Here is a 13,840-nt window from a genome sequence, read left to right on the forward strand (position 1 = left end):
GGCAAAGATATGGGAATTAGGAATAATGGTTCTTTACTAGGAAAATTAAAATAGAAATACAGTATTACAAAGAACAATCCCAAAAACACTGACAGAGTCAGAATCCAACCTGACACCCCGTCAGTCAGTCAGAGTGTTGGCAGCAGTCCCATTAAATGGTGGCTGCATCCTCCTGCAGAGGGAGATGTGGTTCAGCTGGAGCAGTGCTCCTGTAGAAGAGTGCAGTGTTCCTCTGAAGGACCAGGGATGATGTGGAAAGGTCTGGCTTTCCTCTGGAATCCAGTGGAAAGAAGGTTGTCTTGGTGTTCAAAATCTCAGTTTTTATGCAGATAGGAAAGGCTTGGCTCCTCCCCTGGCTGGAGTATCTCCCAATGGGATGATGTAATTTTGTCAGTCATACAGTCATACAGGGACTTAATGGCCAAGCAGCAGATGATTTCTTCCTGGAGGGAGGATGGGTTGTGGAAAAGACAGAGATGATTACCCCACCTGGTTTAAAGATGGCCCATTAACAGAGAATATCTCCCATGGAGATAAGGATCACTGCCCTACCCGGCTTCAACAAATAGCAATAGAATACACATTTCTAGTCACATCCTGTATTGCAACCCAAAACATTCAGTAACTGTTTTCTCTCTCTTTCTCTGTTTTTAGAAACAGAAGCAGAAATCCTATTGGTCCAGGGAAGTATGGCTATGGCAAAGTGCCCTACATCTTACCGTTACAGACTGACACGGGCCAGCAGCCGCAGAAGCTGCGGAGGCAGCGGCAATCGTCACGGAGCGCCCTGGGCTCCTACGGGCCGGCAGCGGCGCCCTCGCTGCAGCACGGCAGCCTGTACCAGGAGCCAGCTGCGCCTCAGCCCGGCCACCGCGGCCTGGGGCCCTCGCTGCAGCACGGCAGCCTGTACCAGGAGCCAGCTGCACCTCAGCCTGGCCACCGCGGCCTGGGGCCCTCGCTGCAGCACGGCAGCCTGTACCAGGAGCCAGCTGCGCCTCAGCCCGGCCACCGCGGCCTGGGGCCCTCGCTGCAGCACGGCAGCCTGTACCAGGAGCCAGCTGCGCCTCAGCCCGGCCACCGCGGCCTGGGGCCCTCGCTGCAGCACGGCAGCCTGTACCAGGAGCCAGCTGCGCCTCAGCCCGGCCACCGCGGCCTGGGGCCCTCGCTCTATCACCCACCTGCCTTCCCTGCCTCGCAGAGTCTGTTCCACAGCGCCGACTCCAGCCCCCAGGCCCTGCAGGGGCAGCCCCAGCCCCAGAGGGCTGCAGCCATCGTCTGCATCGGTGCCTACAAGCAATATAAACTCTGCAACACAAATGTAAGTCTGCTTTTCCTGTGTTTTGTGTGCTGGACAGCTGTGGGTTTTCCCTAGTATGCAAAATGTTCACCTAATCATCAAGTTAAGTTGATTTTTTAAAAAATTAATTTAATGAATATTTTTGTGAACTTATTTTAGAGTGTCTTGGGGAAAACTGAAAGTAGATCCATAATATTACAGTTACCTAATACAGTACCTTCAAGGGCTTTAAGCAGTCACTTCATCTACCAATATGTACAGTTCTAATTTGATGAAACCTGGGAATCTGAAGGATTTTGAGATAAGGATAGTAATTGAAAGAGGTAGTGGAACAAACATGGGCTGAACAATGTCAGAGAATGCAATAATGGTGGAAAATTTTAGTTGTAATTGTGGTGAAGGGACAAGGGAATGAATTTAGTATAAATTTTCCACTTTCATTCGGTATTGTCATTTTGATTTTTGTGTGATGAATGTGGATTTAAATGATCTTAAGTATGTGATTCACAGTGGTGAAGATGGAGTGTATTGGGTTTGCATGGCCAGGTTTTGGTAGATGGGAGGGGCGAGGAGACTGCATTTCGAGAGAGCCCTCAGTAGCCTGGATCACTCCAGTGTCTTTCCATGGTGCTCTGTGCGTTCTGTGACAGATGCTGCTTTTACCAGTGTTCAGTTCTACGTGCTTTGATTTTAACTTCCTAATTTATTGGAGTGAAAATCTGTTCTGTGTTAATTTTTAAATAAAACTTAATCTGTTATTATTTGGTTCAAAAATGTTTGGCTGGGTGTAGCTCAGTGCTGCAGGCAGTCTCCCATTGTATGTGGGAGGCAAGTGAGGTTTGTTCTTTGTCCCCATTTGTGGTTTTCATCCTGCTAAAATTGCCAGATTCTGCCTGTGCCCTTCTAGTATTTCCCAAAGTATGTCTTCCTAAAATGTTTTTCTTATTTGTCCTGCTAATCCAACTTAGTGTTGCAAACAGTAAGAAACCTGTATTTAGATATTAGAAGCAGAAATGTTCAGGAGAGGTCTGGATAAGTTGACATGACAGGCGATATTTTTTTGGGTGGGTGAACATCTGATTCTTCTGCCACCTAGAAATCCTGTTTTGTTTAGTGGAACCTGCACAGTGGAAATGTAACAATGGAACACAGGATAACAAAAACACAACCTAAACAAATCAGATTTTTTTCTTCCTAGTTATTACTGCTGCTATGTTTATGAATAAAGTCCATTGATTGAGACTAGAGCAGCTGATTGTAAAGACCTAATGTCAAAAAAACTTTAGTGTATTTGTCTGGAATGGAAAACATGAAGGGGGCTAATTTGAGCCTCTGAGAATAGCCTCTGGGACAAATTGCTCTTTTGAAAAACACTTTCTGTTTTCTGAAGGAAATGGGAAATGACCTTAGTGCATGGGCATTAATTTGGAAAGTTTTCTGAGCTAAATTTGCTCGCTGTGTCCAAGCGATACACAAATGTCCCAGTCTTTATTTCATCCCTCACACGTCAGGGCATAAAGTTGGACAGTATTCTGCCTGACTTAATGTGACAAAATTGTTTCCAGGAAAAGAGGTCTTTAATTTAGAGGGCAAGGGGTAAGAGATGAGGAAGTTAGAAATGAGGTGGAAGAAGGAAGCAATCCAAGATTGCCAGGGGATGGAGGAGGAGGGTTTGTACAGGATGTTTGTTGAGAATGACAAGTGGGCTGGAGAGTGAAGTGAGCTTGTGGATTGGACAGTGGTCACACAAGCAGGTCAGCATGGTGAGTGGTCTGGCCATTGGCAGATTTCTCTTGATAGAAGGGAACAGGAGTGAAAATGTTTTCAGGTTAGTTTTAGAATCTGTTGTTTAAACAGAAGAATTCAACAGATGAAGAGAAAACATAGATGAGTGTACTGCTGCTGCCTCTTTGCCATTGTTGCTTGTCTGAATGAAATTATTAAGAAATCTGTAGTATAGGAGACTTAAGAGCAAAGAGAAATTGTAACTCAAGTAGCTTCTCCTAGGCATAGAACTCTACATAGTGATATTCTTTATTTAGTAATGTTTCTGTTACCCTTGGAGAGGCTGTAATTGCTATTCAGGGTTATTTTTCTCCCTAGATTGTGGTAATTAATGTAATTATAAAAAAGAGGTTGCTAAGAACAGTCTTAGTATAAGGCCAGGATGAGAGCAAAACAAGGCTGATAGTGTTTCACTTTGTTTGCTTGTTCTTCCTGATTAAATGCTTCTGCACACGGGCTTTAATTTAATTTATCAGCAGCGACATGTACCAATGGTCTTGCCAGCAAGCAGAGAACAGTATCTTTTTATTTCTTTTTTTTCTTCAATTCTTCATGGAACACACACCAAAAAAAGTGAAAATCTCATTTATTGAAAGTATTCTGTTAACCCTTATCCTAGTGTTTGGCCAGTCCCTCTACAGCTTCTCCTAAGGGCAACTAATTAATAACAAATTAAGTTAATCTGCCTTGGTCCACTAGGTCATTTCCTCATTATTGTACATTTATTGCTTTTTCATTGACAGCTGAAGTGGTTTCACATGACTGACAGGATGATTCATAAAAGGCAAACTTGTGAGGTTTGGTTAGGGAGAGCCTCAGAAGTGCTTGTATTTGTTCAAGTGTTCCTGCAGGTCATTAAATCTATTTTCTTATTATACAAGTGGCTTCCCCTGTTCAGCACCTTACATACAAGCTCACCTCAGAACACACAGCTACCTGTCACACTTTTTGGCAGGAAACAGGCAGTAAATATCTCTTCTTCCACACAAAGAGCTCTGGCTGATCTAACTGAAGCCATAAGCTACCTGCAATACAATAGGATTCTTCCAATGTAGTCTCTATTCCTTCAGAAATAGGGAATGGTGAGTAAATCTCCCTTATTTTCCCTTGCATTAAAGGAGGAAGAATTACATGCATGTGTGGTTGAAGTAGAATTTGAATTCAACCTTTTTTGTGGGTTTGTCACCAGAACAAAGGAAGCAACTCAAATGGAACATTTGTTTACTGAGCACTTTCTGTAATTAATTGTCTTGAGCATTGCCAAGTCACTGGCTCTTCATGAGTGCCTGAATGTGTGAGAATATATTTGTAAACCAACTCCAGGCTGCAGGTTGCTCTGGATATTCCAGACTACTTAAGGTAGTTTCAGCATGAAGAGTGATACTAAATGGATGTAAAATCTGAATTTTCATTAACTGTAGTGTGAGGTGTGAATTTTTGATGAAGTTCTTATAGGACTTTGGAAAAGTCAAGGTAAAATGTATGGAAGAGTAACTCCTGAGGGCTCAGTGAGATATTTATGGATTAAATTTTGCTGAGCTTGTCCAGTTCCATTCTCAGTTGCTGGTTTGCCCACTGGTTCATGTGGATTACTGTCATGTCTCCCGTTACACTGTGTTGTTTTTCTCAGTATTTGATGTGACTAGTGTTTAGCAAAAAGTCAGTTGTGTTGTGGAGAAGTATCTAGATAGAGTCAGAAGACAATGACTGCTTTTACTTTCTTGGCTTGCCTCTTCAGCTATGCCTGCTATTAATGTGGTAGCACAGCTATGGAAAATTTGGCTTTTGGCTCTGAATAAGAGTCCTCTGCTTGGATCTGTGCCCCTGAGTGCAGAGCTTTTGAGAATAGCACCTGAGCAAGAAAAGCAAAAATATCTGAAAAGACAGTTTTGGAAATGGAAAGAGGATTTACAGTTGAAGAGATGAGTGAGGTGAAAGACTCAGGATCAATCCTCAGCTCTGTCGTGATGGGACAAATTAAAATATTTGATTTTCCAAAAAGTCTTACTGATGATACTGATGCTGAGTTACAACTGTGCCATTGAAAGGCTTTTTTTGGATGTAACCCTAATTAAAAAGAATTACAATGTTCTGCAGGAATGTGTCGAGTCCATTAAACAGTGATGTGCTTTTCTGTCACCTAAGCACATAGGTGGGCATTGGCAGGGTCCCCTGGCACCGGGATCTTGGGCCATCCACCAGCTCACTTGTGTTCTGCCCAAGCAGTTTTGAAAATTTTCCACTTCATAGAAACTGAAACATTTCCAGCGTTTCAAGTTTTAGCTAAGGTAAAAATGGAAATGTTTAATTTTTTATGGAACAGAAAATATAATTCTCAGACAAGTCTTTTCAGAATTGATATGGGGTGCTGCAAGTGTGCACTCTTTAATGTAGTTGGGATGCTTACACATATAGGTGAAGGCTCACAAAAGCCTATGTATTTTTAGGTGAACTTTTTTTTTTTAAAGACTGAAAAGCCCCTTCTTATTCCCAAGGAGTTACTGGAGGGTTTATTTATTCTCATTTTGAGATTTGCATAGAGTAGGTGTTTGACATAAGTGGCAAAGTGGGGTTAAGATGACATATCTTTTCCTGAGGAAATTTAAACTTGACTTTATGTGAGGAATTTTCCATGCAAACAGTGTGGGATTGTGTGTAGGTTTGGTAGTCTGACATTCTGTGCATGTATAGGAAACTTTTGGAAAGCTTGCATTACTTTGGGCTGTACTATCTTTCTTTTTGAATGTTTTGCTATTTGCAGCAGAGGTGTGTAAATGTTAATTCAGAATGATTTGTCACCAGTACAGGCTGAACTAACCAGAGGCTGGCACAGAGATAATGCTCTTAAAGAGTCTTATGCAGTTTGGTCCGTTGTCATAATCACAGAGAGACACCTTTGATGAAGCTCTTGGACCACAATTGTTTCCTGTGTTATTTCTGCACTGTGGTTATGTGCCATACCCTTCAGTATCTGAGAACCTTGTATTAGAAAGTGTTTTGCATTATGACATTTTTATTAGAACTTTATGGGAAACTGTCTGCCGTAAATCATCAGGAAAAGTATGTTGGGGTAACTTTAAAAGCTCTCTCCAAGAGTTTTATTATGCAAGTGTGCTTTGTAGCTGTGGCAGTAACACAGAGTTAGCTGTTTTACACAACTTAGCTTGAGTACTCTGTCAACTTCCCAATATATATCTTCTTGTTTTTTAATGTAGAAGAGTACTTCAAAAGGTATGGTTAACAGTAATACTTCAGTATTTTTATGGTACTGCAGGAAGCACTGAGCCTTTTTCTTTTGTGAGGTTTATTTTGAAATTCTGAGCCTGTTGTATGGGTTGCATGATGTAGCTGGAGAAGTCTTCCTCAAGTGGAGTGAATTTGTGTCTGTGAATAGCTGAAGATTCAGACCCTCCTTTTTGTGTAATAGCAGTGTGACATAAAAATGTTAATAATTCATCTAAGTGCCTCAAAATCAAAATACAAATCAGTTGCCTAAAGCTTTTCTTTCCTAACTTCTTGGTGGACTTTAAATGGGAGGTTTCATTGGAATTGTCTGAGAAATTACCTTGCTAATTCTTAGAGTAAATGGAATACATGTGTCTTGAAGAAAAGGAAAGAGGAAAAAGATCCACAGTTATTCCATCACTTCATCAGTTAAGAATAGCAGCATTAGCACTCAAAATCCTGTGGAATGATTTGGAAACTTCATTGGGATGCTTGTTGAAATGGAGCAGGGGTTTTTGTTCTGCAGAGAACAGGGTGATTGAGGTTGCCTGGTTATCATTCAGATGTAACTTCTGTGCCAAGTTTTAAAGAGGAAGCTCATCAATGAAAATTGGGACTTCAGAGTTGCAGCCAGATGGTTGCATTCCTGATGTATTTGTAGTTTTGTTTAATAGTAATTGTAAATTTGAGTGGTGTCATTTATCAATATAGGCAAGTATTGTGGGGGAGATTTGAAGGCATTCCAGCTTGTCCTTGTTTCTTCTTGTCAATTCATATTGACAAAAGTGTTTGTCTGAAATTCCGGTGTGGAATATTTCAACACTCACATAATTTGAACAAGAAATGTGCTTTTTATTCATATGTTAGTTTAATTGTATCCAGGCTTTCAAAGCAGAGGAAGCTGAAAATGTCATGGTTAATTTGCAAATACCTTTTTAATGCTGTTTTTATGAATATTTGTTAGCTATTCCCATTAATTACAGGTATAAAAACCACTGTCTGTCAGATTTCGGTGTCTTGCTTTGGCACATGAAAGGAGTAGCTTTTTTCTGGTATTTTTAGGATATTAGTTCAGTTATTGCTGATATCAGTGCATAAGTTTAGGACATTTTCAAGCCAGATAGCAGGAAAGGAACATACATAACATGGATACAGGAACTTGCAGTGAAACTACCACCTGTACAATCCCAGTCCTCTCTTGTACTGACCAAGGTGAGTGGAGGAAGTGCAGGAGAAGCTGCCAAACTTAAGCTATGGATATTGAAAAAGTTGTGTGTTAGTGACGCTATCGAGCTTTTAGTTTTGCAGGTTTTGGGGAAAGGGGACGTGTTGGTTTTCTTGTGTTTCTCTTGGGTTGTGGGTTTTTTGTTGTTGTTTGGTTTTTTTTTGTTTTTTTTTTGGTTTTTTTTTTTTTTTTTTGTTTGTTTGTTTGTTTGTTTGCTTTTGTTTGTTTTATTTTTTAATTTTAGAATTTTTAAGCAGGGCTTGGAAACAGTAAATTGCCAAAATAACATAAATGTCAAATTATGTCTAGCAAGCATGTGTTCATTTACCCAGCCACAGACTAGGGATGGAAGTCCAAACCCTCTCTCCCAGAAGTGGTATAAAAGAAACCAGGCACTGCAAGCCCTGCAGTGCCCAGAGCAGGTGAACAAACCTTTGGCATGTGATACATTAACTGCCTACAGAACAATGCAAAGATGAATTGAATAATTGAAATTGTGGTGAGATTAAAAAATAACAACCCAAACCAGTCTGGTGTGCTCTGTCTCATCTCTTCTAGTATTTCATCTCCTTCATCAGTTGTGCTGTCTAACACCTCAGCATATTGCACATGTAGAGACATACAAGTGTAATTCATGAATTAGAGCTTCTTTCTAGTGATAAATTAGTATGGCTGTTTATCTTCAAAGTCTTGACTTACATTTGTGGAAGAAACCAATCCTGTGTTGTTTATGTCTCTCAAGCAGAGTTAGGGAGGCACTGGGTGATCTGTAGGGGGAAAAGGCCAGGGAAACATCCCCTGCCTCATTCTGCAGAGCAGCTCTGGCTTTTGGCTGCAGCATTCAGTAAAGCTGCCAGCCAAACCATGTCCTGCTTTTCCTGAATTTCTGTTTTCATCTTCTTTTGTTAAAGACAGCAAGGAATACTGATGGTCTTGATGGCTTTTTTGAGACCTCAGTTTGGGTCACTTTCTGAGGACAGGTTTTTTGGATGATGTGAGGTTTTAGTTTGAGCAGCAAAAGGCTGTTAGAAGGACAAAATCAAATATGCAAAGGTTAAGAGCTCTCAAAAATGGAGTTTTGTGAGCAATCCTCTGGTAACTCTTGTGTTGAGAAAACTATTTAATTATCTGATAATATTTTATTTTGCTGCAGGGTCTCTGCATAGATCAAGTGCTTAGTTATGAGTGATACACTACTCATTGTTATTCTCTTTTAATTCAGCCTTTGGCTCCCTGCCTTAAAAATGCTCCTTGCAGAAGGTGAGGAGAAAAGGCTTCTCTGAGGACTTAATGTTGATGCTTTACTGCAGTCCTTGCTTTAAAATTCACAAAGCTGCTGTGTGATAGCACGACCTGTTGCAAGAAATGAGCTGACATATGGAAGAATGAGGTTTAAGAGAAGTGATCCATAATTAGTGCTGCTTGTCAAGTAGTTTGAATTGCATTTTTCCCCATGTTCAGTATCATATTTATCACTTGACAATAGTCAAAGCAAAATTTGCATTGCCAAAACTGTAATTATGATTTGGCAGTTCATCTGCAAATTAGGTCCAGAGGTTTTCAGTCAGACCCCCAAAACAGAAAGTACATAGTTCTTGAATTTGGTTAAGTAATTGCACCACAGGTGACATTTTTTTCCCTCAAAACTGGTGTTCCAGTTATTATTCTAGAAGCTGCAGACTGTCCTTCATGTTCCTTATTCTGCATGTCCTTTTATACCTCCTAGGTTTTACAGTAAATGAGACAGAGATTATGTAAATAACCCTTCTAGCTAAATATTCCCCAGAGTAAGTCCATTCTGCACACTGAGTGAGTCAGAGATCACGTGGGGAAAATGGTATGCAGTCATGGAATTGACCTCACAGGCAGAAAGAGCCAAGTGATACAGCAGTTGCATGGACAGTCTCTAACTTGAGATTAAACACTCTTTTAAGGCTCTGTGACTTTATAGTGTTTAAGCAAACCAAAAAAGCCTTCAAAAGCAGAATGCCATCATGTGATGCATCAATATTCTCAGAACTCCTCAGATCATTGCAGCTGAGTAACTGGCAGAGGGAGTTTGCCCCCTGCAAGTACCACAGGGCAGTGAAAATGCTTTGCTGTGGTGTGCTTAGGTTTTTCTCATCACAGGTGTTTCTGCTCTTTCTCCAGGGACAGCCTACCTCTGTTCCTTCCCTCTGGCTAGAGCTGCCCCATTATATTTTCTCCTCAGTCACATTTCTTACTTTCTTAGTACCTTGCTCATACTTTTCATCTTTTCTCCCCATCTCTTCTGCCTCCAGTCTCTCCTTTTTCTTCTTAGTTCCCTGCTTCTTTCCAGTTTCATCCAGTTTCACTTTCTTCTTCTCAGTGCCTTCTTCAGCTGACTTGCTCATCCAGCCTCATCTCTTGAATGCCAGTCACAAGATTTATCTGTTTTTCCAAAGTATTCCATGCATTTCAGATACAGACTCAAGAGGTTATAAGAGCAGAAGAGAGATGTATTAATTTTCAGTCCTTTTCAGCCCTGTTGCAGACCTCAGGAGCACTTTCCAGTAACTGGCTTCTCAGCCTCTTGGAGCCTCAGGTAGGAAACACACTTGGAAACAGATTATTCCTCTAGGTTAGATGCAGAACTTTTAGCAAGTTTCGATTGAATGTGTACAAAGTACATTATCAGCATTATTTTCAAAATTCTTGTGGCCTGACTATACTTGAGTGGATTTCCACAGAAAAAGCAGAGGGTGCATTCTTGACAAAAACCCAATTTCCTGGCTGACATAATTTCACTCATTAAAATAGAATAGGCACTTACATTTGGAAAAAAAGCCCAGAATATTGGCAGCATGGGAAAAAAATAAAACACTTTTCCCTTTTGTTTTCCTTCAAATGTATTCTGGGATGCAACACTTCAGTCAAAAAAAAGAAAAAGATACTAAAACAGATAACAGGAGCAGAAAGTTTAGCCTAAGAGGTTAAAGTTGGACAAACTCATCAGTAAATGGACAGTGCCATCAGCTGCAGCTGTATATAAACAATTCTAAAATAAGACAAATATATCTGCCAGTTGGTTTGAGGTGCCTTTTTTATTTTTCTTTGAAGTACATGACCTAGGAGAAGAGATTGTGTGAAATGGAAATAGCTTTTCATTGATTTCCCCTTAAATGAGGCAGCAGCATGCAGTTCAGGCACCTTGATCACTATGTAGTGTTTCTATAAACAGGTATTTGTTTGGAGGGATTCTTGTACCAGTGGGATTTTTTAATGCAGCATATTTATATAGAAAAGTGATAGCACTGCTGAGACTGGGAGCAGCAGCTGTAGGAGCAGCAATTATGGTTTCTGCTGCAAATGGCAAGCTTTTGATGCTTGCTTGGGAGTGTGGAAAGAATATTCTGTGTAAACTCCAATCTCAATACTGAAGTAGCTTTTTGCTCAGGGGCCTGAGTACTAAAAGAAATTTGGGGCAGTAAAATAGTAACTACATTTTTAAAACCTCCAACTTTAAAAAGACCAGTCATCCGGTCTTTTGCTAGATCAAAAAAGACTAGCAACAGTCTTCAGTTCACAGGTGTGAATTGCCATAGGCCTTACTTTCAGACATACCTGTGTATCCCTTTACACCAGATAATATTCTGTTCTAGCATGGGCTGTTTCCAATATTTGCCTTCCATTTTCTGATTGCTCAACTTCCATCTTACAGAAACCAATTGCTGTTTCTCAGGAATTTTTGGTTGGTTGGTTGCTTGGGTTTTTTTTGGAATAGTACTTGTAAAATTAGCATTAAACAGAACTGGAGTATTTCTTGACACATTTTTGGTATTGCTAAGGAAAATGTACTGTTAATTTTCCTATTATAGCTCCTTGATTAGCCCCTCCTAAGGTAGTAGTTCCAAACGTTTCCAGTCATGTACATTAGATCATTGGAGATGCTTTGTGGAGGTGGGGTGGATGAGTGACTAACATTTTATTTAAAACCAAAACTGAACTTGAATCTTTTACAAGTTGCTGTAAATCTGAAATAAAATAAGTTATTTTAATCAGATGGATCTGTCAGTGAGAATTTAAAAAGAAAAAAGCCACAAACCTGTGAAGTTAAGCAGAAATACTTCTTTTTCCATCTGTTTGGTTGAGCTTTCTTCCCCATTATTAGACAGACTGCATTTTCAGATGTAAAGTGCTACAGAATGGAAAAAACATAAAGCAGTAATAGATGCACTTGCCACATTATGCATTAATGCCTTATGTGTCTGATAGATTGCAGTTAATAAAGATCAGGTTTGGGTAACACTTCAAAGACTTTTCTAGTTAAATTCAGAGAACCTTCTTGTTGCAGAACTGAAATCATTAATGGAAAGAAGGGTTCTCGAGCTGCAGGCTGGGAGGGCAGCAGTTCCCAGCCCATGCCAGGGCAGCCAGCTCTGCCCAGGGCCCATCTGCCCTGATCCAAATCCAAGCTCATTGCTGCCTGGATGGGGTTTGGGTAGAAATACAGTGATTTTGTGTTGTGCTCACATCTGAGGTCTTTACCACCTGTGACAGCCCTTGGTAGGCATGAGGGGCAGGAGAAGGGCTGTCACCCCACAGGCTCTGCTTGGGCTGGAAGCTGTGCTAGTGAAGCAATCAGGGTTCACAGTGGCTGCCACTGCTCTGCCTGTCTCCAGAGCAGCAGACACAGAGGTGTAAATTCATGGCTTGGGGCAGTGCAGAGTCTGCCAGTACAGGTGCTCCTTCCTCATAAACTTGTGCAGATACTCTGCATTCCCAGATGGAAATTCTCATTGCATGTCAGGCCAGACATTTACAGTGCACTGTCTGTGCCTCTGCACTGTAACCAGAGCTGGCTAGCACTATTTTTACTGCAGAGCTGTTCTTTACATGCATTTCAAAGTTTCTTGCACATTTTGGTTTTTCAGGAGCATCAGATCCATTTGAATTGTGTCTGGTATTTTGTGCCGCAGACATCTAGACATATTTAATGTGTCTCTTATATTTTTTTAAATTTTTTTTTTTTAGTTGGCAGACAGTTGTCCTTATGTTCTCTTACCATTTTATAAAATTAGAACTGTTGGGGAAATAAGAGAGTCTCCAGGATTTAAAATGGATCATTGCTCTCTTTCAGTGTGTGTTCAGCTGGACAAAACTAGGTTGCCTTGGTTTGAGGTAGTACCTAAGGGGCAAGCATGGTCCTTGGCTATGCAAAGAGAAACAGTTTAGCTGGAAAATTCACATTTGAAGGACCTCACATTCCACTTTCTTACATGGACTTGGAACTTCTGTAGGTTTCAGGGGAAACAAGACACCACCAGTTCAGAGCAGAAGTTCAAAGTTCACTGCAGATGTGGTGGCTTCTTGTGTAAAAAACTGGAATTTATAGACTGTGCATATTGAAGGACACAATGCATTTAAGAGTAAGCTCTGCAAAAGGAAGAACAATTTTCAGATTCAGTATTTTAAATTCTTTTCCTTTGGAGATGTGTTTCTCCTTTGGGGTGCCAAAGGATTAATATGATTATATAGAGCCACTACAAAAATGAAAACAAGAGTAGAACTAGATTATTTGGATTTAATTGAAGATGTAGTATTGCACACAGAGAAAATATTAATTATGAATTATGTCTGAACCTGGAGAATCGAGAAGGTATATGGGGCCTTGTAAAAAGCATTTGCCAGTTACTGTAGGTCATAAGAATGAAACATTGCCAGAAATCTTAGTCAATGTTTTAATTGCCTGTAGAGGACCAAAGCTTTCCACATTTCCAGGAGTGTGTTATCTCAGCACAGCTTTGCTAATGGCAGATGTGACCCCCACATCTGCTGGCAGACTGATGATTTTCTGGTGTTTTGCCAGCACTTCTTTAATTAAACCAAGTGTCAAGGATTTGTTTAAAAGTGTGCTTTTCAAATGTTAACCAAAAGTTCAAAAGCTAGCAGGGTGGTTTCTTTGTTTTACAGCCTTAACTGTACCAGCAGCTCATTTTGAGAAAACTCTATTGGTACAGGGCAAAGAAAATACTGTGAGTTGCTGTCCCTCAGGCTACTTTCATACCTGCATATTTCAGAAGAAATTGAGTCATAAATGAGGCGTAAATAAAGTTACTGTTTCCAAAGTATAAAGTTTCTATCTGGGCTGGGCTGGGATGGGTTGGACTGGGCTGGGCCCAAGGGCTGTGTCCTCATTCACCTCAGTTCTTTTGTGAACTGGGAGCAAATTGGGAGCTCTGGAAGGGACAGCTGTTGGACTCTGTAAATAGGACCTGTCTTTGCCATCTTGTTATCACATGCTTGTTGCTGTGTTTTAGGAGATTTAGTCAAGCTACAGATTACAG

At 40.6% G+C, this 13,840-nt stretch overlaps 1 protein-coding gene across 1 annotated transcript in view; it reads left to right on the plus strand.

Annotated features, from left to right (window-relative positions):
* The window catches only part of THSD4 (thrombospondin type 1 domain containing 4), a 209,720-nt gene that overhangs the window by 41,855 nt on the left and 154,025 nt on the right, over window positions 1-13,840 (plus strand). Inside the window, exon 5 of the mRNA XM_056499785.1 lies at window positions 655-1,318. Coding sequence (XP_056355760.1) covers window positions 655-1,318 — 664 coding nt within the window. The remainder of the gene's footprint in view (window positions 1-654; window positions 1,319-13,840) is intronic.

This window comes from Oenanthe melanoleuca, chromosome 10, assembly GCF_029582105.1.
Source record: "Oenanthe melanoleuca isolate GR-GAL-2019-014 chromosome 10, OMel1.0, whole genome shotgun sequence".
Taxonomy (NCBI): domain Eukaryota; kingdom Metazoa; phylum Chordata; class Aves; order Passeriformes; family Muscicapidae; genus Oenanthe; species Oenanthe melanoleuca.